Below are 23,622 nucleotides of genomic sequence, written 5' to 3'. Positions count from 1 at the left end.
ATTCCCTTTGAAACTGTCAGGGATTTCTTAGAGACACAAAGTCCCACTTAGGGCTTTTTGCTCTGGTTTGGCAGTGCAGAAGGGCAATTCTCCATCCAACAGCTCCAGACTGCACTGCCTCAGGAACACGGCCCACTCGCCAGCTTTGGCCCACTCAGGCACTTCTAGAGGAGGAAGAAAGTGCAATTGCACAATTCCAGCCAATCAAGAAGGAAGAATGGGACAGACAAACACCCTGTGCAGATCCAGGCGTTCAGCTGGGACTGTGGAGGGTTTGGGTTCTTGCCAATTGGATGTGTGTCCCCAGCTGCAATCTCTGGGCCTGCAGCAGAGTCTCACTCAGCTGCCAAAGCAGAAAGCTCAGCCGCTGTGCTCGCAAGGGGCTCGTCTGATGCAAAGCTGTCAGAGCAATGGGAGGGCAGAGCCAGCCCAGCTGGGCCCAGGGCTGAGCCCAGCAGAGCCCTGGCAGAGCCCAGAGCAGCCTCAGCAGCCGCAGAGCCCGGCTGCAAGGAGAGAAAGCAGAAAGTGCCCATCAGCTGAGGGCTCCTGTGCCCTTGTGCCAAGGCCTGCGGTGCCCAGGCCATGCTGGCTGTGCCCAGAGCTGTGCCCAGAGCTGCCCATCCCTGCTGCCTTTGGCAGCAGAGCAGGAGGGCAGGACATGTGCCCAGCCTGCAGCCAGCCACGGCACATCCAGCCCTCAGCAGCTGCCCAGAGCAGGATGCTCCTGTGCTCGCTGCCATCTCCCAAAAGCTCTGATCCCACCCTGCCAAGCACACAGGGACCCACCTCACGCCAGCCACGGCTGCAAGAAAAGCTGCTCCCAAACCACGTCCTCAGCCTTCTCCAAGGCCACCGCCCATCCACGCCACAGCTGCTCCCAAGCACTTCCCCATCCGCACTGGACCACCTGGAACGCTTCCTCTGGAAAAACAAACAACACATTCTTGAAAAGAGATTACAGACAAAAAAGGAAAACAAGAAAAACGGGAAAAACTCTTATCTCTGTCAGGGCCTTGAGGAAGGCCAACTCCTACATGGTAGGGAAAAACCCAGCCATGGGTGAGGGAAGCCCACACTTTCTCACTTCCACCCTGCACTGCCCCCCAAAATCACGGTCATCCCAAAGCAAACAAGGGCAGTGCAGCAGCCCAGCCCTTCCTTGCCTGCAGAGCAAAGCAGCCCCTGCACAGCTTCTGGAGTCCCACCTCTGCTCCCAGCATGGGGCTTTGCTTGTGTCGGGCTGGCTGCCCCAGCCCCAGCCCCAGCCCAGGCCACGGTGGCTGCTGGGGGCTGTTGGCAGGGCCAGGAGCCCACTCCCATTTGTACCCAGCCCAGCCCATGCCCCAGCCCTGCCAAAAGCAGCTGGGCAGCGACTGAAGAATGAGTTGCATCTGCCCCAGCAGAGGGGGAACCTTTGCTTCCCAGCCAGGCTGGGCCATGCCCAAATCTGGCAGCATTTCCCCGGGTGGGGACTCACCTGCAAATTCCCTGTGGAGTCTGGCTTTGAAGAAGGTGCCAGAATCAAAGTCCATCACCTTCAGCCTCCAGTGGCCAGGCTGAGGAAGAGCTTCTCATCCTTGATGTCATCCTGGCTGTCTCCAGCAGCAGCAGCAGCAGTAGCAGCAGCAGCAGCAGCAGCAGCAGCAGCAGCAGCAGCATCCCCACCCGGTACAGCTTCTCCAGGGGCTCCTTCTCCTTCCCTGGGGGGAGACCAGGCTCTCAGGGCTCTGCCCAGGGCCCCAGCTGTCAGGGAACCAGCACAAACAAAACCAGCTTGGATGGCGGCCACCAGTGCTGGGCAGAGCAGCTCAGCTGCAGCACAAGGGCTGAGTGTGCCCATCCCATGACCCCCGTGCAGTGACACAGGCAGCACAAAAAGGTCTGGGTTCCTTTGCTTCTGATTGCCAAGGCATGTGTGGAGCTGCAGCTTACCAGGGCCCTGGATCAAAGTGTGCCTGTGGCTCTCTCCCTTCTTCTACGGCCGAGGAATATCCTGCACCCAAGGATCACAGAACAGGTCTTCTAATGTGGGTCTTTCCAAGGAGTTCACGGATAAACACCACCTGATCAGATCTTTGCACTCTGGGCAGAGAAAGCAGAAACTGCCGGTCAGCCAGAGAAGGCTCCTGTCTGCTTTGCCCCACTATTGCCATGCCCAGGCCATTCTGGATGCACTCAGGGCTGGGCCTAAACTTTCCCATCCATTCCCTGTTTTGGAGGAGAGCAGGACATGTGCCACCTCCTCAGCAGCTGCCAGAGCGGGATGCTCACGAGCCCGCTGCTGGCTCCCAGCACTGGGATTCCCCCCGTGCCCAGAGAAGAGGATCCACCTTGAGAGAGCCCTTGTGGCAGCGGGAGCTGGCCCCAGCTGAGGTTCCGGCCCCTCCTGAAAGGGTGCTCCCCGCAGACCATCTGGTGCAGCAGGATGCCCAGGGACCAGATTGTTGCTGCCTCGCCATGGTACCAGCCAAAGTCATTCCATTCCGGGGGGCTGTAGGACGGTGTTCCTATGGAATACAGATGGAGTTCAGCAGGGGGATGCTGCTGCTCCCACAGCCTGGCCCCAGCATCCCTGGGCCTGCGGGGGCTGCATCAGTGGCACACAGGGTGACCACTGCCCTCTCGCCAGCACCTGGGACTTGTGCACAAACTTGGGCTTGGAAAAGAAGCCACTGGTGTCAGAAGAGGGCAGAGGAAGCCCTGGCTAAGCCTGACCATGACATGCAAAGGAAGAACCCACTCACTGCTGGTGAAAACATGCCCCTATCCTCCATGTCTGCATTGCCCCAAAAATATTAGGAAGCCAAGGCAAACAGGGCGAGTGGAGCAGTGCAAGCCCTTCCTCTCGCCTGCACACCAAACTGGCTGGGGCACAGGTTCCTCCCCGCTCTCTGCTACCCCCACCCACGGGGGTTTTGGTCGGGCTGGCTGCCCCAGCCCAGCCCCAGTCCTGGGCAGAGTGGCTGGCAAAGGCTGCCAGCAGGGCTGGAAGATGGCTCCCCACCCAGCCCCGCACTAAAGCAACTCAGCTGAAGACTCAGTCCCCTGACTGGCAGCAAAAGGGAGAATCCCCGCTTGGGCTGGGAGATGTTGGGCCATGAGATCCCGGGACCAGGAGTACACCCTTACGTGGGCTCACCTGCAAAGTGAGTGTAGGCTGTCTCTTGCAGGTAGGTGCCACAGCCAAAGTCGATCAATTTGGCCTGCTGGGTGGCCAGGTCAAGCACGATGTTCTGAGGTTTGATGTCCCTGTGCAGGACCCCGCAGCTGGTGCAGTGCCACACGGCCTCCAGCACCTGGCGGAACAGCTCCCGCGCCACCTCCTCGGGCAGGAACTGCCGTGCCTCAATGAAACGCTGCAGGTCCTGACACCGCTCTGGCCGCTCCATCACCATCACGATGTGGTTGGGGAGCTCGAGCCACTCCAGCAGCTGGACCACGCCGGGGAAGCCAGTGGACACCTTGGCTAGCAGCACGATCTCCAGCGGGGCCCTGCTGCCGTCGGGCTGCGTGAGGAGGACGATGCCCTCAGTGGGGCCGATGCCGTGCCAGGCCTGGGGAAGCCCTGAGCCAGCCCGGGATGCTCTGCGCCCTGCGCTGCGCCCACGCCCGCTCCCCCTCGAGGCGTCCTGGCGGCTTCCACCGTGCCGGGCCTCGGCTCATCCCCGCCCGGCAGCCCCGGCTGCTGCCGCTGGCCCCGCTCACTCACCAGCTCGCCCCAGTGCCGGACGCGGTTCCGTGGCACCCTCTTGATGGCCACCTGCAAGCCAAGGACAGCAGCGGGCTCAGCTCGCCGCCCGCTCTGCCCAGCCCCATCCTCCTCCTCCTCCGTCCCCTCGTCCTGCGCCCGCCGCCGGCCCCGCCGCTCACCGGGGCGCCGTCCGAGAGCCGCGTGGCCGCGAAGACGCTGCCGAATCCTCCGCGCCCCAGCAGCGAACCCAGGCGGTAGCGCTCCTGCAGGGCCTCGGGCGCCGTCCCTGCGGGCGGGACGCGGCTGTCAGCGCTCGGCCCGGGGCCAGCAACGGCCCCCGAGCGCCCCTCAGCCGCCCCGGGCCGGCCATGCCGGGGCGTTCGCTCCTCGCAACGCGGCACGGGAGGCTCGGGGCCGGCGGCCGCGCTGCCGAGCGGCGGAGCTCGGGCCGGGGAAGCCGCAGCGGAGGCGGCGGCAGCGGCCGCGCCGCCTGTGTCCTCCGCGGGCCCCGGCAGGAGCCGGGGCCGGGGCCGGGCTCGGGGCTGGAGCCTGCCTCGGGGCCGGGGCCGGGCTCGGGCCAGGCGGAGGCGAAGGGCGGCGATGCCGCCCCCGCACACGGCACTGATGCCCGCCCAGCAGCGCCACCGCCAGTAGGGCCAGAGCCGGGCGGAGGCGAGACCGCGGCGGGACGGGCGGGGCCGGGCACGGGGCAGCCCCGCCCGGGGCCGGGGGCGGGCCGGGGGCATGGCCCGGCCCGGCAGGGGGAGAGGGAGGCGGGGACACGAGAGGGAGGCGGGGAGAGGAGAGGGACGCCGGGCAAGGGACCCCGGGAGAAGGGTGCCCGACAGCGGGAAAGGGAGACACAGAGACAGAAAGAGAGAAAGACCAAGAAAGAGAGACAGAGAAAGAAAGAGAGAAAGAGAAAGATCCTTATCGATTGTGTGCTTTGCTGCTTCTGCCGCCGCTGCTGCTGCCGCTGCTGCCGCCGCTGCTGCTGCCGCCGCTGCCGCCGCTGCAACTGAAGCACCGGGGCCGTTCGTCCCCGTGTCCGTTCCCCGCTCGCCCCACGAGCCCCACGTTCGAGCCCCGCGCGCCCCGGGCACAGCCCCTGAGTCTGTCCAAACACGGCAACTTTGCAGCCTTGAGCCCAGGTGCAGAGCCCTGACTCCTGCACACTGGCACAGCAATCCCCTCGCTTGCTGCTCTGCATTGGCCTGGCTGAGGGGCAAACACTGGCGGGACACCTTCCCTTGGGCTAGGATTCCTACCTGAGCCCAGCACTGCACTTACATCTCCCGTGTTGCCTTCCAGTAAAAACAGGGGAAGGAAAACTCAGTGTGGCTCATGGTATTTTAGAGTGTCTAAAAATCACTAAGCCACCGATCTTTGAGGTACAGTGCATCTGGAATTACTGGGATGGAGAAGTAGTGCCCCATGGAAAAGGGGAGCATAGAAATAAATAAAGGAAAACATCTTGGATTGTTTCTTTCATTTTCATTTCCCTTCTGGAAAGCTGTTCCTGTTTTCCAGGAATCTTCTCCTGTCTGCTCTTGCCAAGAATCTCTCCTGGAGAACAAGGTCAAGCTCCTGTCCCAAGATTTGCCACCAGCTGCAGCTTCTCTTGGCTTTCCACACTGCACAGTGTCTGCAGCAGGACTTTTGCAGCAAAGCAGGACAAATGTTTGGAGAACTTTACGTGTCCTTTCTTTTCCTGGTGGGCTGGGGTGTTGTGCCACTGGTGAAGTTTCCATTGTGACTGTTTGTGCTGCTTTAGGGCAAATTTTGGGAGGAAACCTCCAAAAGGGGTCCGTCTAGAAAGCAACTTCAACCAGCCTCTCCTCCTACTAGTTCCGGAAAAAACTTCCCTGGAGAAAAGTTGAGAAAACCAGGTTATTTAACAAGTAAAGTATTCCCAAGCATGAAAAATGAATAATATTAAATAAAACCTCTGACAGTGCTGAAGAGATGGCAAATTCAGAAAGTCCTTTTTGTGGGGTGTAGTTGGCTCACTCGGTCTCTTCTAAGTCCCTCTGGTGCTGGAATGCAGCGTCCCAGACCTCAGTGGGCCACAGGTGTGAGCTTCTGGTGTTTTTCTGGGTTTTCAGTCCAGAGCAGGTTTAAACAGTTCCAAGAAAAAGGAAAGTCCCAGTCCCAGGAACTTCTCTGCCTAAGCTAGCTAAAACCAAATTGCTGGACCTGGGCTGTGAAGGCACTGGGAAATTTCCAAATCTGGGCACTGGCGCTGCCAGCAAACACCAGATCTGGATGGTGCTGGAGCCAGAACCTGGAAATTTCCAACTTTTGGCTTTCTGTGTTAGCAAATCACTGGACTTGGGCTGTGCTGGCACCAGGAAGTTTTCAGATCTGGGCGCTGGCGCTGCCAGCAAACACCAGATCTGGGTGGTGTCGTTGGCAGTGACAGAAATCTGCCGGATTTGGGCTCTGCTGGCACCGGGAAATTTCCAAATCTGGGTACTGGCATAGCAAACACAAGATGTGGGCAGTGCCAGAGCCAGTAGCAGAAAGTGGCCGGGTTTTAGTTTTCTTTGCCAGAAAATTGCTGCATTTGGGTCGTGCTCGCACCAGGAAATTGCCAGATGTGGGCACTGGCAGTGCCAGCGCACACCAGATCTTGGTGGGGTATTTGCCACTACCAGGAAATTGCCAAATGTGAACTTTCTGTGCCAGCAAACTGCTGGAATTGTGCTGTGCAGGCATCTGAAAAATTCCAGATCGGGGCACTGGCGGTGTCAGCACACACGAGATCGGAGTAGTGTAGGCACCAGGTATTTGCCTGGTTTTGGCTTTCTGTGCCAGCCAATTGCTGGACTTGGGCTGTGTGGCACAGGGAAATGTTCAGATCTGGGCATGGGCAGTGCCATCAAACACCAGGTCTGGGTGGTGACAGTCTTGGCACCAGGAAATTGCTGCGTTTTGTCTTCTTTTTCCAAAAAAACTGCTGCACTTGGGCTGTGTTAGAACCGATAAATGTCCAGACTGGGGTACGGGCGGTGGCAGCAAACACCAAATCTTGGCATTGCCAGTGCCAGCAGTGGGAAATTGCCAGATTTTGACTTTCTTTACCAGAAAATTACTGGACTTGGCTCTGCCAGAACAATGGAATTTCCAGGTCTGGGCACTGGAGGTGGCAGCAAACACCAGATCTGGGCGGTGCCAGACCCAGTAATGTTGGAAATGAATTTGTAGAGAATTTTTAAGGTTTGATAGAAGGTTTCTATAGTATGTATGCAAGTGTCACAATCCATCCTTACGAACGGGTTTCGTGATGGTTTGTGGGTTGATCTCAGAGTGCAAAAAACACCGACACGGTAAAGGGGGCTGCAGTGATAATCAAAACAAATGTACCTTTATTGAATAACCACAAGAAAATGCATTGGGGAGGAATTGGGGAAAAGGGAAAAAGAGGGAGGAAGAGAAAGGAAGGTATAGAGCTACCAAACGTAGAAAAGGCACAGTCCTTTGATGTCCAGCCAATGGAGTTCACCAGGTCACGTCTGGGGAGATCTCAGGGTTGCAGTTCATCTGAACTCTTACTATACTCTTTTTGTTGATGGGGGAAGGGGTAAAACTTGAAACCGAATCAAAGGTGGTCTATTGTGTTTTTGGGGAAAAAATGGTATTTAGAGAAGGGTACACACAGTCCATGTTCTCTGCAGTGGGCGAGAGCCATTGTCTTCTTGGTCCACTGCTCGCACCTGCAACATCCATCTTGCTTTGGTTAGCTTGCCTCCCCACACACCTCCCCCAGGTTAGGGGTCTCAGTGCCAGTCCTTGGAAAGAGTGTGGGGGGGCCTTTTCACATAGGGATTTCATGTCTCGGTCTTTGATGGACAGGCCTTGTACATCTCAGTCTGTCTGTCACGGCGGTTGTAAGACAAGTGAGGGGTCTTCTGTGGGGGACCACCCAAAACTCAGGAGAAGTCCAGCCAGGCTGAGAGGTGGGACAACTTCCAAGGCTATTGTTGCAAAAAGGCAAGGGGCCCCCTTCTTCCTTTCATTGGGTTCAGTGTAGCATACAGCAAACACACCTGTGAACAATAGCTTAGCAATGCCAGCAGCTGTGCTCAGGTCTCGGGGCCCTTGGCATGTAACTTTCTCCACCAGGGCCAGAAACTTCAGACAAGGGGCTTTTCTTCAGTGGTCCCCAATGACGATCGTGAGGCAGATGAGAGAAACTTTGGACAGAGTCTCACACCTACATTACATGGACGACGTACTAATCTGTGCTTCCACCAAGTCTTACTCAGACGCAGCACTTTCCAAGACTGTCGCAGCTGTCGAAAGCGCGGGGTTTCAGATAGCTCAGGAAAAAATCCAGCTATGGAGCCCATGGAAGTACCTCGGGTTTTTAATCACAGGAAGGACCATCGTGCCTCAACCTCTGTCCATCAACGAGCACCCCCAGACATTAAGAGACACGCAACAGCTGTGCAGCGTCATCACGTGGATCCGACCTCTCCTGGGCCTCACCACAGAAGAACTGGCACCGCTCTTCGACCTTCTACGAGGAGACGGCGACCTGGGTTCCCCACGCTCGCTAACGCCAGAAGCCTGGGAGGCTTTGCAGAGAGTCGCCAGCGCCATCAAACACCGCCAGGCACATCGGACAGACCGGTCCCTTCCCCTCAGCCTCGGTATTTTTGGTAAGTGCCCAAACTTCCATGTGCTGCTCTTTCAGTGGGATGATACTTCAAAAACCCCACTCATCATCATCGAGTGGCTTTTTCTGCTGCACCAACCACATCAAACAGTTACCACCCCACCAGAACTTGTAGCCAAACTTATTATTAAAGGCTGCCATTCGCGTCTCTGGGTCCACCCCTGAGTATAACTGAAAACTCTTCCTTAATCTTTCCAACCATTCAGTGGGGGTCTCATCTTTTCCTTGGCACTCTTTGAATGCCTTGCTTATGTTTTGTCCCCGGGGCACAGCCTCTTGTATGCCCTGGGTTATGATGGTTCTTAAGTCCTGCATATGACCACGATGGTTGGGGTCCTGCTTGTTCCAGTTGGGATTTTGCAAGGGCCATTTCACATCAGCTGCGGGACCTTGAACATGTTGGGGGTCCCAAATCCTCATTCCTGCCCTTCTAATCATCCCTCTCTCCTCTGTTGTAAATAGGATGCCTAGAATGGATTGCATCTCTACCCAAGTATATCTGTTTGGCCCTAGGAACTGATCCACTCTTTCTGCTACTCCTACGGGGTCTTCTAATAATTTTCCCATCTCTTTCTTAAACTTGCAGACATCTCCTGAGTTCAAGGGAACAGTGACAAACCCCATCCCAGCTTGAGGTCCTCCTAATGCTATTTCCCTGAGAGGGAACAGCCCACTGCTCTCTCCTTCCTCAATTACTGTCCTCATCTGACTCCAAGTACGCCTTCTGCAATCCGGGGAGTCCGTGACCTGCTGTCTATTAGGGGCCGATATCAGGGGTGCATTTGGGAGGGGTTCAGGGGGAGCTGGTGGTATATACAGGGGAGGATAAATAGGAACATATTCCTCCGGTCGAGACTTTTTCTTTTTGTCTTCCTCCCCTTGTTCCCTTAAGGGGGAACAACCTAGCCGTTTGCTCATTACTTCCTACCAACCATAATTTAGCATATGCACTCTCCTCTGGGTTCACTGGCTCTTTAGAATTCACATAAATGTTCAGGGCTTGACAGACCCAATCCTGGAAGGATGCGAAAATGGGCCAGTATATACTTCCTGAATCCAGATTCTTACCTCCCTGTACTACCATGCAATAATTTATCATTTTTGCCTTATCCTTCCCCTTTCTGGAAGGCAAGTCATCCCAAGACTTGATCATTAATCCTAACGGACTGTCCTTAGGTATTGGGGGTAACTGGGGACCCTCCCACATGGGATCAGAAGGCTTGCTCTTCTTCTGCCCCATCTTCCAAGGCACCTCCACACACACACACACACACACACAAAACCCCTCGGTCGTGGCTCGCTCCCTCGCGGGCTACGAGAACCGCACTACTAGAGGGTCCCTCTCACGTCGTCCGCAGGTGGACGTCTCATTCACCGTGCCCTGGGATCCCAACCCCAACCGAGCGGTTCACCTCGTATACTCACGCGTCCTGCGTCGTCGCTTGGATCTTCGTGCACAAAGTTTACAGGGTTACCGGTGTTTTCCTTGCTTATTCCCGAATTTAGGTTCGTCAGTCCAGATGAGGGGTCGGGTGAGAAGGCCAGGGCCACCAGGTGGTGGGGCGCCCCCCCAGGATTCTCGAACCAACCCTGTTTTCTGGATCCAAGTCACGGCACCAAATTGTGATAAACGAGTCCACTGGATTTAAGGATCATATCATTATATTTATTATTATGCAAGCGAGAATAAGCAAAGTTCAGCGCTGGGCGGCCGGGAGTCTCCGCTCCTCTAGGCTCGCGCCGTTCCTATCCCCAAGGTTCGCCTTTTATTGCCTTCTTCTCCCAGGTTCAGGGATGACGTGGTCTGTCTTTTGCGCTTGCTCGTTCACTTGCTAGGGGGTCTTTTTCTGCCTTCTGGTGGTCGTGGGATGAAGGCTCCAAGTCTTCCTCTTTAACCGCTGAGTGAACTTTCCCTTATAAGGCATATCTATACAGTAGAATTTTCAGAAAACTATACAATTCCTGCAAGCCTAAGCAATTCTTGCAAGTTTAAGGATTGTTGTTACAGCCTTCCTCTGTGACCGCTGGGTGAACTTTCCCTTATAAGGTATATCTTTACCATGGAATTCCCAAAGCACTATACGATTCCTGCAAGCCAAGCAACCATGTGTGGCTGCACATTTAAGAATCAAGCAGTTTTAGCTATTTAGTTATTGCTTTTCTATTGTATAATTATGTAGCTATTGATTTAATTAATGAACAAACGTATTGCTACTTATTACATCCAATTTGTGTTGAATTGGAGCTGGGTTGGGAATTGTTGTTTTGGGGTGAGTTGATGGGTGTTTGTTGTGGGTCCTGGAGAGGGGAGGTCCAGGGTTTGGTGGGGGTGATAGTCAAAGGGGGGCGGGAGGTGATTGGACAGGGGACTTGACCAATCATTCGATGCCCTGAGAAAATGATTGGTCCAGAATGAATATTGATAAGGACCAATGAGAACACCGGAAAACGACCAATCAACGTGCGGATCCAAACCCCACCAATCCTGGACCTGAGAGGGGTTATAAAATGAGGGTTTTGACTGGGTTGGGGTTCTTCTCCTTCTGGGGGATGTACTAAATGGGGGAGAACCCAGCGTGCTTGGGACACATCATTATCTTTGGGTTGTTGTGTGGGAGTTTGGGGTTATCTCAGACTCCCTGTCCTCTGTAGTTTGTTTTGATAAACGAGGGCCTGTTTCCTTCTCAAGATCTGGCCTCGTTCGAATTCATAACAGCATGGTTTTCACCAGCACTGAGTGGGTTCTTCCTTGTCATGGTTGGGTCTTGCCAGGGTTTCCACAGCCCTCTTCTAACACCAGTGGCTTCCTATCCAACCCTAAGTCAACACAAGTCCCAGGTGCTGGCGAGAGGGCAGTGGTCACCCTGTGTGCCACTGATGCAGCCCCCGCAGGCCCAGGGATGCTGGGGCCAGGCTCTGGGAGCAGCAGCATCCCCCTGCTGAACTCCATCTGTATTCCATAGGAACACCGTCCTACAGCCCCCCGGAATGGACCCACTTTGGCTGGTACCATGGCGAGGCAGCAACGATCTGGTCCCTGGGCATCCTGCTGCACCAGATGGTCTGCGGGGAGCACCCTTTCAGGAGGGGCCGGAACCTCAGCTGGGGCCAGCTCCCGCTGCCACAAGGGCTCTCTCAAGGTGGATCCTCTTCTCTGGGCACGGGGGGAATCCCAGTGCTGGGAGCCAGCAGCGGGCTCGTGAGCATCCCGCTCTGGCAGCTGCTGAGGAGGTGGCACATGTCCTGCTCTCCTCCAAAACAGGGAATTGATGGGAAAGTTTAGGTCCAGCTCTGAGCATATCCAGCAAGGCCTGGGCATGGCAATAGTGAGGCAAAGACAACAGGAGCCTTCTCTGGCTGCCCAGTGGTTTCTAGTTTCTGTGCCCAGAGTGCCAAGATCTGATCAGGCGGTGTTTATCCATGCTGGACGTGGAAAGGCCCTCATTAGAAGAGCTGCTCTGTCATCCTTGGATGCAGGATATTCATCTCCCCTAGAAGAAGGGAGAGAGCCACAGGCACACTTTGATCCAGGGCCCTGGTAAGCTGCAGCTCCACACATGCCTTGGCAATGAATAGCAAAGGAACCCAGACTTTTTTGTCCTGCCTATGTCACTGCCCAGGGCTCATCAGATGGGAACACACAGCCCTTGTGCTGGAGCTGAGCTGCTCTGCCCAGCACTGGTGGCTGCCCTCTGAGCTGGTTTTGCTTGTCCTGGTTTCCTGACAGCTGGGGCCCTGGGCAGACCCTGAGAGCCTGGTCTCCCCCCAGGGAAGGAGAAGGAGCCCCTGGAGAAGCTGTACCAGGTGGGGATGCTGCTGCTGGAGACAGCCAGGATGACATCAAGGATGACAACGTCATCCTGGACCTGGCTACTGGCCAGCTGAAGATGCTGCACTTTGATTGGGGCACCTTCTTCAAAGCCAGGCTCCACAGGGAATTTGCAGATGAGTCCACACACAGGGGGATGCTCCCAGATTTGGGCATTGCACAGCCTTGCCAGGAACCAAAGGTTCCCCCTTTGCTGGGGCGGGTGCAGCTGATCCTTCAGTCGCTGCCCAGCTGCTTTTGGCAGGGCTGGGGCATGGGCTGGGCTGGGTACAAATGGGAGTGGGCTCCTGGCCCTGCCAACAGCCCCCAGCAGCCACTGTGGCCTGGGCTGGGGCTGGGGCTGGGGCAGCCAGCCCGACACAAGCAAAGCCCCATGCTGGGAGCAGAGGTGGGACTCCAGAAGCTGTGCAGGGGCTGCTTTGCTCTGCAGGCAAGGAAGGGCTGGGCTGCTGCACTGCCCTTGTTTGCTTTGGGATCACCGTGATTTTGGGGGGCAGTGCAGGGGGGAAGGGAGAAAGCCTGGGCCTCCCTAACCCGTGGGTGGGTTTTTCCCTACCATGTAGGAGTTGGGCCTTCCTCAAGGCCCTGACAGAGATAAGAGTTTTGACCTTGTTTCCCCCTTTTGTCTGTAATCTATTTTCAATAATTTTTTGTTTCTTTTTCTAGAGGAAGCATTCTAGGTGGGCTCTAGTCTGTATTGGGAAGTGCTTGGGAGCAGCTGTGGCATGGATGAGCGGTGGCCTTGGAGAAGGCTGAGGCCATGGTTTGGGAGCAGCTTTTCTTGCAGCCGTGGCTGGCGTGAGGTGAGTCCCTGTGTGCTTGGCAGGGTGGGATCAGAGCTTTTGGGAGATGGCAGCGAGCACAGGAGCATCCTGCTCTGGGCAGCTGCTGAGGGCTGGATGTGCCGTGGCTGGCTGCAGGCTGGGCACATGTCCTGCCCTCCTGCTCTGCTGCCAAAGGCAGCAGGGATGGGCAGCTCTGGGCACAGCTCTGGGCACAGCCAGCATGGCCTGGGCACCGCAGGCCTTGGCACAAGGGCACAGGAGCCCTCAGCTGATGGGCACTTTCTGCTTTCTCTCCTTGCAGCCAGGCTCTGTGGCTGCTGAGGCTGCTCTGGGCTCTGCCAGGGCTCTGCTGGGCTCAGCACCGGGCCAGAATCAGCCAAAGAAGAAATGGTGTGACCTGCAGCACAGACTTGCTTGAGCATTTTGGCAGCACAGCCCAAGTTTGCAGAGTGTACACTTCCAAGGGAAAACGTGACTCCCCCCAAAAAATAAACTTGTTCAGTAATTTCTGAAATGAAATCAATCTGGGATGACCCCAAATGACATTTTTCAGCTTGCTCAAGCTGTAGCTCAGCTCTTCTCTGAACAGTTCTCTCCCCCACCTGCCTTTTACTTCCCAACTGCTCCCTCTTTTCCCCCAGTGAGTTCCCAGCCCATTGCAGTCTCCATCACCCTGTTGCCTTCCTTGGTGCCCCTCACCATGAGGAAGGCAGAGCCCCAGGCTTAGGGTCTCATCTTGTGACTGGCTGAGGAGCAGCAATGTCTCAGAGGTCCAGTGGGATTTTAGTGTCATTCAGAGCCACTCTCCAGCCCTTAGCTCTCCTCACTGCTGAGCTCCCTCTCCCTTTTCCTCGTCCTTGCAGCAGGATGAGCTCTGTAACCAGCCCACACACCCACCTCAGTGAGGCTGAAGCTGAAGCTTCTCTGTCTCCTGTGGCACACCAGCCCAGTGCCCTGTGTGGGGAGCCCCAGCCCCAGAGCACAGCACACAACAGTGCAGTCCAGGCTGCAGCAGCTGCCCTGCAGCCCTGGCTTGGCTGTTTGTGGCAAGGGAATGCTCCCTGTGTCCAGCTGTCCCTGCAGGATGGCCCCAGGGCAGAGCCCAGCCGGGCTCGCACTGCAGCCCCTGGAGCTTGGGGCAGACAGCGCTCCCAGAGCTGAGGTTCCTGGGGAGCACCCGGAGCTGTGCCTTGCACTCTGTTGCCGTGTGTCACAGTGCAGGCTGGCTCGTGCTGTGTGAATGGACCAGCCCTGGTTGGACTGCCAGGGGCCTCGCCCAGTCACATCTCTCCCAGGGCTGGAGCATTTCACTGGCCAGATTCTGACAGGGCATAGAGATCACAGCAATGAAATTATCCAGACAGGTTTTTTCAAAGGCCCTTTAGAAGGAAGGGCTTGAGAATAAACGCTCTCTGTTTGCCACATGAACATCGGGGTGAGTGCTCTCTCTGTCTCCAACCCACTCCAGCTCCAGCCAATGTTACAGCCACCCACTCCCTCACACATCCCCCTCGTGCCTTCCCAGTGCCGTGTCCGGTCAGGGCTTCCCAGCCCCTCATCCCTTCATGGCCCCATCCCCTCAGGGGCTGCCCCAGCCTGGCCAAGCTGCCCAGCAGCAGCGCCGCAGCCCCACAGCAGCTCCAGAGGAGCCCCATCCAGAGGCAGCCGGGAGCCCTCAGCAAGGCAGCCAGCAGCAGATGGGCAGGAGGACGCAGAGGGCGCTTCCTGCCTGGCCCAGGGCTTGTGGCCATCTCCAGGCACCGCTCTCACAGGGATCCCCGCAGCTCCGGGCCCTGCCCAGCCGCTCTGTCACCAGCACAAAGGCTTCAGCAGAACCACCAAAGGCCAAGGGGCTTCTGGCCATTTTCCCTGCAACACTGCACACCGGGACAGCTGGCTGAGCCCAGGCACCCTTCTCCCCCTCTTCCCCTATGCCCTGCAGAGCCTGGGTAGCAAAAGAAAGCTCCTGGGAGTCTGGGTATTATAACACACTCTATATTCATATAAGAAAGAAAAACCAAAAAGAAGAAAAGAACAATCTTAGAGAAATGGAAAATTCCCCCTGGCTCAGGTGGCCCCAGCAGACAGAGCCTCTGCGATCAGCTCTCTGCAGAACTGCAGCAGCGCAGCCAGCCGAGCCTGGACAGATGAGGCCGAGTCCTCCATGCCCTGCGGAGCTGATCTTGCAGCCTCTGGAAGATGGAATATGGCTCACTCTGCAGTGCCTGGAGGACATCCAATGTTGGAAGTGCCACGTCTGACACGGCACTGCTGGTGTCCTCTGTCAGGTGTTGAAGGGCTGAAAGAGAGAGGGTCAGAGCCATGGTCAGATCCCGGATCTGCGGGGAGTCGAGGAGTGCCCCCTGGCAGGGCCATGGCAGCCGGCTCTAGCCATGGGCAGGAGGGAGCAGGGAGCAAGGGGACCAGCCCGACGCTGCTGGCCACGAATGCCCCGGGTGGCCCTGAAATCTCGGTGTGCTCTGGCCACGCCGCCTCTGGTGCGCACAGGGAGCAGAGCCCTCGGCAGCCGGGGCAGGGCTTGCAGCTCCCCCGGCAGCCCCCGCTGGCCTCACTCACCGCTGCAGATGAGCCGGAGCTCTTCCTTCTTCCCCCTCAGGTGCCGCGCAGCCATGCCTGTGAACACAGAGCCTGTGACGGCACCAGCGGCAGAGCTCCCTGCCAGCGGCGCTGCCGGCGCTGCGGCCACACGGGCTGCTGGCCCGGCAGGGCTCAGCCCGGCCCTTGGCGCACGCTGCCGCCCCAGGGCACGGCTGCCAGAGGGCGGCAGCAGCAATGCCCAGGCCAGGCGGGGCTCCACGGCGCCGGGCCTGGCTGGCGCTGCCAGGGCAGCAGGCGGGGCCTCCCCTGGCCCCACAGCCCTGAGGCGCGGCCAGCAGCCGCCGGTGCCGGGCTCCCGAGCGTAGAGGGCAGAGCGCCGGCTGCTGCCCGGGGAGCGGCGGGGCCGGCCCGCCCCGCAGCAACGCCGGGCCCACGGGAGCCTGGAGAAGAGCCCGCGCGGCCTCTGGCTGCAGCAGCGGGCAGGGGCACAGCTGCCAGCCCCGCACTCTGAGCACCACCCTCAGGGGGCTTCTCCGGACTGAGGCTGGGGCTTGCAGGCCGTCCTTACCAGGCACTTGCTGAACTTCCACAGATTCTGGCTCTTCAGCAGTCTTTCAAGATCCCTCCTCTTCAGGAACTTGGCCACACAAAGCAGCGTTTCCTGAGAAGCCTGGAGAGCAGCAGAGCCGCGCAGATGGCCCCGCAGCCCAGGGCGCAGGACCCGCGTCCCTGTGCCAAGGCCTGCAGGAGGCTGCAGCCCGGCAGGCGCCAGGGCAGGAGGCAGCTGAGCCACCTGCCAGGGGGACAGCAGCAGCCCACGAGTCCTCACCTGTGCCACAAGCCGATTGTCATCATGGCAGTGGAAGAAGAGGGGCAGCAGGCTCTGGCGCAGTGTTGTCTTCAGGGCCTTTTTTTCCCTTTCCTGTGGAAGAGTCACCAATGTTCGGAAGAGCAGGATGGAGATCAGCTGAACCTGCCAATTGTTCTTTATGGAAGCAAGAAGACAAGAGCTCAGCATTGCGGCTGCACGGGGCTCAGCTTGGCACAGGCCTGCAAATGCACAGGGCACAAAGTGTCCGGGCAGCAGCCAGTGGCCGTGGCTGGGGGCAGTGAGCCTTACGTGGTCCAAGAGTGGCAGGAGCGCCTCAAGCAGCTGCAGTGTGATGGGGCCAGGCATCAGCGTGGCATTGTCCAAGATGATAAAGCTGAGTAACATGACTGTCATGAAAACTGTCTCTCCATCTGCATCCCACAGGAAGCGCACAAGACTTTCAGTCAGGCTCCACATTTTTTTGGTCTGTGCGGAAGACAAGTTGGTGAAATGCCATCCTGCTGCTGCAGGGCCCAGAGGCCAAAGGCCTGTCGCCAAGCACTGGGGCAGCTGAAGTGGGAGGCAGGAGAGCTGGGAGCAGCTGCCCCAGCGCCCAAAGCCCTGCCAAGCCCAAGCGACTGCATTGCCCAGCTCAGCCTCAGCCACTGCCCCCTTCTCACCATGAAGGGCTCCTCAATGAGCTCAAGAAGGGCCCTGAGCGCCAGGCGACGCCTCTCTCTGCACTGGCTCTGCAGCTGCCTTGACAAGATTTGCAGGACTCTTTTAGCACCACGTTGACTCAAGTCCAGGAACTGGAGGACCTGAAAGGCACAGGCCAGTGACAGGGGAGCTGGCCGGCAGCAGCCCGGAGCCACACAGGGCTGGGCCCAGGCAGCAGCACAGGGCGCGGGCACCGTCCCAGGCAGCGGCGGCTGCGAGAGGGCAGAGAGCTGGCAGGCAGCTCAGCCAGGCGGCGCTGGCCATCAGGCTCACCTCCACAAGGAAGGCCAGGGCGGGCAGCTGCCAGCGTGGCTCCTGTGTGCTGAGCAGCCGGAGCAGGTAGCGAGCGATGCGGGAGCACAAGGGGATGGAGACACAGCACATCTCCCTGGCAGGAGGAAAATGAGCCAAGGCTGTGGACCAGGGGGACAAACCTCTGCCAGGAGTGACTCACAGAGCTCTGCTCTTTCCCCAGCATCCTGCAAGAGGCCCTGGGCTATTTGGGAGGCAGCTCTTTTGGGCACCCTCCTGTGCCAGCCTTTTCCAGTCTGCTTGGCCATCCCTCGGTGACAAGGCCCTCTGGCCCACGACTCAGGGACTCTGTGGAGCTCCCTGGGCACACATGTCAGAGGCTGTGGGCAGAAGGGGCTCTCACCTGGCCAGCAGGGCCACGGCATAGTGGTGGCTGTCAGCACATAGCAGCGTGTCCCAGCCAGCATGGCTTTCCATTGCCACCACCACATCCTCGTGCTGCATTCGGCAGAGCAGGGACTTCAGGGTCTGCACTGCAAACCTGCGTGCACAGCAAAGGCCAGGTCATGCTGGGAGCACTGGCTCCTGGCCAGGGACATGGCAGGGACAGGAGGAGTGGGATGGAGCACCTGTTGGGGCTGGTGGCAAGGCCATATTCCTCCTGGCATATCCCCTTCCAGAAGGCATCGACCTCCTCTGGCATATCCAGAGTGCTGAAGAACACTTGGGAGAGCAGATGCACAAAGAGGTGGGGGAAATGCACCGTCACCATATGTGGCACACAGGGCACCTGGAGGATCTTCCACATCACCACGGTTGCCTGCAAAGGACAAAGCCCCCCGAGAGAGCGCTCAGTGCCCAGGTGTCCGTGTGGCAGGGCCCGAGCTTGGCAGGGAGAGGCCCGGAGAGAGGCAGCAGGAGCACGGGGCCTGCTGGGCCTGGAGCTGCCCCTGGGCCAGGTTTCAGGCCAGCGCCTGCGGCAGGGAGATGCACTGGGGGAAGGGGGATGGAGAGCTGCTGGAGAGGCGGCCTTGGGGCCAGCAAAGGCCAGTTAGAGAAACTCACAGCCAGGCCAAAGACACCCGTTTTGTCCCCATCGGCGGTGCACGTGCTGTGCTTGGGCCAGCTCCCCAGCACGTGCAGCAGTATCAGCAGCGCCGGCTCTGCAGTCCTGGGCGAGCACATGATGCTCTTCCACATGGTGAAAGCAGCTCTGTGGGGTTAGAGCTCTGTCTCAGGGGGGTCTCAGACACAGCAGCAGGGCCTGGGCAGCAGTGGGGAGCTGAGCTGGCTGCCAGCTCTGCCTCTGCCCAATGCCACTGGCCAGCAGCAGCCAGGCAGTCCAGCCCTGTGGGGACAGGCCCCTGAGGGGCAGCGAGGGAGCATGGCAGCAGGCTCTGGGGCTGATGTGCCAGGGCTGGCAAAGGGAGCAGCCAGAGGGCCCTGGAACTCTCTGTTGCTCAGGCCAGGCTACAACCTGTCCAACCTGGGCCAGGCTGTACAGGCTGATGGGCTGGGGAGCCCTGAGCCCCTCTGGGCAGGTGGGCCCCATACCTGTCACAGGACGGGGCCACACGCAGGAGCGTCACGACTACGTCAGCGGGCTGTGCTTCCGTCAGATCCAGCAGGCTCCTGTTCAGCCTGTGCTCAGCAAACTGATTGGCCAGGAGCCACTGGTGGATGTACCTGACCATGGTGGGCACCTGGAGAAGGCACGGGGAGACTTGGAAAGCTGCCAGAGGGAGGAATGTCCCCAGCTTCTCCAGACAAGTGCTCCCCTTGCCACCACGCTGCCATGGCCTCCAAGAGTTGCAGTGAGCAGCAGGCATGGCTTGGGAGAGCAAGCAATTCCTGGCAGGATCAAAGCCTGGCCACAGGCTGCTTACTTGCTTTGGCTTGGAAAAGCCCTCCTCTACGAGCATATCCAGCAGAGCAGCACTGGTCTTGCTTTTGAAGATGTGCCAATAGGCTCTGAGCCCAGTGCCCATGGTGCTGATCTCTTCCGCCCGAATTTTCTTGATGAATTTGCAAACCAGCTGTAGGAGAAGGGCAAGAAGCCAGGCATGTTGCAGGCAATGCTGCAAGCACGGTGCCAGCAGGCCCAGCCCAGGTGGGGATGGCTGCAGCTACCTGCGCTGTTCTGCGGAAGAGGCCACGGGCGGGCTCCTGCTCTTGTGTGCGCTCCAGGGCTGCACCTGGCAAAGAGCGAGCGCAGCCAGAGCTGAGGGGCTGCAGGAGAGGCCGGAGAACACGGCCCAGCCCTGCGCTGCCCAGGCAGGGAGAGCCCCGGGATGCCCCAGGGGATGGAGCACAGCCTCTGCAGGGTGTCTGCCAGGCCCCTTTTTTGTCCTGTCCATGGGCATGGCCCAGGGGATGGGATGGGATGGGATGGGATGGGATGGGATGGGATGGGATGGGATGGGATGGGATGGGATGCAAAGGCACCAAGCTGGCTGCAGGCACTAAGCCTGTGGCCCAGCTCTGCCACTCACCCTCCGGCGGCAGCTCAAATGGCAGCACCTCTTTGGTCTCCTGTGCTGGGGCAGCTGCAGGGCCTTCTTCCTCCTCTTCCCCCCAGGCCACCTTGGGCGCTCTCAGGGCTCTCTGCTCCATGTTAGTGCCTGGATTTGTGGCTACTTGCGGGAGAGATGCCTCGGAAAAGCTCCGAGTCAGCAAGTCCTGCAGTTGTGCCTGGAAGGCACCTTTAAGACAGAAGCCTCGGCAAGGCTACAGGACAGCAAGTCCTGCACTCTGGTCTTGAGGGCTCCTACAACAAGGACAGGAGACTCCTGGATTGTGGAGGGGTCACGGATTCAAGGTGTCAACGATTGTGGTCAGGCCTCGAGGGCACTGGTGGCAGGGATGGGAGATGCCTTTGGGGCACCAAGTCCCACGCTTTGCCCTCGAGAGCACCTGCAGAAGAGAAGTCTCGGCAAGGCCACGCGTCACCAAGTCCTGTGGCCTGGCCTGGAGCTCAGCTGCAGGAATAAGGCCTCACAAAGGCTGCGGGTCAGACAGGAACGAGTGCGCTCTGTGGGGGCTCCTCACGGCACGGCTCTGTCCTGTTCTGCCCCGTTGCGTGCTCCCAGCAGCCGGGCAAGCTTCTATTTCCCACGTGTCACAAAGGGGCCTTGGTCACCGGGTTCCGTTCCATGGCACGGTGACCGTGCTGCAGCGTGCCAGCCAGGGCCCTTGCACACACTGCCTTCTGCCCTGGGGCTGCCCCCAGCCCAGCCCAAGTGGCCCAGCTTGGAAGGAATGCCTGGCACCAGGTGTCTAAGACAGCCCAACAGGGTCTGTAGGACCGGCTCTCACCATCAGCAAATGCTGCCCTGGTCTGCAGCCTCAGGGGAGCAGGATGAGCCCCAGGGCTGCTGATGCCGCGCTGGGAAGGGCACAGGACCTTCCAGAGAAGCTGGCACAGCCTCCTTGGGACACGTCCCAGCTGGTGGCCATCCTAAACCTGCGGGTATGACATGGACAGGGAACGTGTGGGCTAGGGCATGAATGCTGCTCTGACCCCTGGGGCCCAGGGAGTGCTGACATCAGCAGGTGTGGCAGAGTCCCTGCCCAAGCAGAGCTGCCACCCCCTGAGCCCTGGCAGCGCTGGTGCCCATCTCCTGCCCCAGAGACCTGTGCCCCCGGGGGGCTTCTGTGCCACAGGGAGACAAAGCCCACGTGCATTGGGGGCTGTGGTCCTTCCTGCAGGGGCTGTTGGCAGCAGCACCTGGAGCAACTGCTGGCAACACTTGGTCTCTGTCAGAAGGTCTCACTCCCTGCTGAAATTATTTTCTCATTGAAGTAATTTCCTTCAGCACAAAAACATCTTACTGAAGCCACAGAAGAATCAGGGGTTTAAGACTTCTCAATTCAGAAAAGCTTTACTTCCCATTGCTGAACTCAAGGAGTTCCAAAAAGTTGCAAACTTCCCAAATTCATTGGGATGGCCTGAGAAGGTGAACAGTTGGAATTTTGCTTCCCATTGTTATAAATGATCAAATCGTGAGCCAAAATTATCAAAAATTTAGCAAAGATTCATTAATTTGTCTGCGAGACCGAATTCCAATGTTCGAAACCACCACAGCCAAAGAGACAGCGCCGAGCCCGAGTTTGGCGCTGGGTGAACCTGGACCTGACCCCTCGAGTGTCAGAGTCTCCCCCATTCACGCACGCTGCTTCTTGCAGCGAGGTTTTATACAGTTCATTGTGCCCGAGGCAAAGATGACCAAATTTCCTTTGTAACTCTTCACACGCATCGCTGTTTCTTTCCATGTGCAGAGCTGGACAAAAGCCGGGTCCAGGTGTGCCATTGGTGTCAATCGGCTCCGGGGAAGCCGTGTATGCAGATGTATCAGTTTGGTGCCCCTGACTGTCTTGAGAGATGCAATTGGCAAGGCGATAATCGCTCTTGGGTGGCTCCTGAGGACTCAAGAAACCGGTGATCATCACCCTGGACGCTTCTATGCTTACGTTAAGGCATCGATCGTTATCTTAACGTGTGTCCGGGAACTAGTTGAATCTAAATAGACAGCTGCTCCCGGCTGGGATGGTCAAAGGTATGCTTTTGGATTTCATAATATTTTTTACCATACATTAATAGCATGAATTATCCCTACCATATATTACAATCCCTCCCCTTTTATATCATTAATTTAATTCATGCTTCTTTTATAGCCCAAATTGCTAAATTCTTTTTATATCTACTTCTATTTGCCACCATTAAGGGTCTTTCACAAAGAGAGTAACCTCTATTAAACTATTCTGTACTCCCCTTGGGGAATACCCTGATACTCAGTATTGTTTACACTCGTTTTTGCTCGTTTCTTAAATTTTGCCAATACTTCAGCAGCATTGCTGGCATACTTCTTCTCTCCCAGGCTCATGATCTTAGGTGTGTTGCTTCCGGAAGCCAACTCCGGGTCCACGGGCACTATTGCTATCTGCATCCCCTGTACGATACAGTGGATCAGTCTAATAAAACAAGGAATTACACATGGCAGGAATAGGATTCCAGCTACTGAACACAGCACAAAGAACATAATTGTATTCCACCAGGCCCCATCAAACAATTTGTCCCACCATGAAGATTGCAAAATTGAATTCCATATTTGAACAGGGACATGGGCCACTTTCTTGATTTTGGCTGCCAATCCTCTCATGGTCTCCCCATAACTGTCAATCTCAATACAGCATTCTGATTCATTGAACTTTCCACACACTCCCCCTTCTTCGGCCAGCAAATAGTCTAAAGCTATTCGATTTTGGTACACAAATGCCCATACCTGGGTGTGCTGCTGACTAAGTAAATCCAGGGCCTCAGAGGTGTGATTTGATACAATTTCCACCACTGCCTGCAGCCAAATCAGCCGGCTCAGTAGGTAAATCGGAGTCCTATACCCGTAGCTTCCATCTTGAGCCCACGGGCTCAGTCCATAATAATCAATCATTCTTGCAGCCGGCCACTCTTCCTCCCGCCAGGTTTGTTTACCACTTGTTACAGGTATCATCTTTTTCAAGCTTCTCCTCTCCCTCCTCAGGTCTCATACAGAGGAGCCCCTAGTAGGTTACTTTTCATTCGAGGGAGAGTAAGGAAGACTGGCTGGATCATGCCCAGAGTGCATGATCCCTTCCACCTCAGGGGTAACTCACTGTATGCCTTTTTCCCGCAAATTCAATGAATTCCATCTGGGGCTTTCCATCTGATATTCATCCTCCCTGGGTGTCCCCAGTATTCTCTCAGGCCCTCCAAGGATTGGAAAGGGTTGGCTCCAGGATTTTTGACTCAGCACAGTCCTATCCTTTTGTTCCATTCGCAATTGGTCTCATTCTTCCGGCTCCAGTACCCCGTAGGGGTTCTGGTTGCCAGACCTTGCCCTTGTTGTTTGAATTTACTGTCAGGGTAGTTACACACGGAGTGTATCCCACCATCTCAGTATATTCCTTTCCTTCCTGACTGATACAAATAGTTCCAATTACCCTCTGGTCCAAAATCTACCCCTCAGGCCTCTGTGCCAACTTTGAGACTTTTGGACTGTCCCATTTCAGAAGCTGTTCCGGAGCCAAACCTTCCCCTTTTCATGGCCATTTCTCTGCTGACTTCAGCCCCTCACAAATCCAGCAATTTGACAATCCCAGTTCACTTGCAATTTCTTGCATCAAATCAATCGATTTCTGTCCGGGGAAGGCAATTCCCCATCAGCATATTTTTTCTCAAGTAATTCATACTGTTCTTCCAGAGTTTTTAATCTCTCTCATTCAATTCGTTTCTTCCTCAGTTCTGACTCCCTTCTCTTC

The 23,622-nt window shown here is 57.2% G+C and overlaps 1 protein-coding gene across 1 annotated transcript; it reads right to left on the bottom strand.

Moving 5' to 3' along the window:
• Positions 1-1,975: 1,975 nt before the first annotated feature.
• LOC139604404 (serine/threonine-protein kinase pim-1-like) lies at positions 1,976-7,420 on the bottom strand. The gene is made up of 6 exons (XM_071455570.1): positions 7,408-7,420; positions 3,871-4,703; positions 3,710-3,760; positions 3,140-3,506; positions 2,331-2,507; positions 1,976-2,082 (listed from the first exon to the last, which is right to left on the bottom strand). The coding sequence occupies exons 1-6, from the start codon at positions 7,418-7,420 to the stop codon at positions 1,976-1,978; spliced, it is 1,548 nt and encodes a 515-aa protein (XP_071311671.1).
• Between the last annotated feature and the right edge of the window lie 16,202 nt (positions 7,421-23,622).

This window comes from Agelaius tricolor, unplaced genomic scaffold (assembly GCF_023055355.1).
Source record: "Agelaius tricolor isolate 1412-34295 unplaced genomic scaffold, bAgeTri1.0.p SCAF_50, whole genome shotgun sequence".
Taxonomy (NCBI): domain Eukaryota; kingdom Metazoa; phylum Chordata; class Aves; order Passeriformes; family Icteridae; genus Agelaius; species Agelaius tricolor.
Note: the sequence above shows the minus strand (reverse complement) of the source record. Positions and strands in the feature narration are given on the sequence as shown.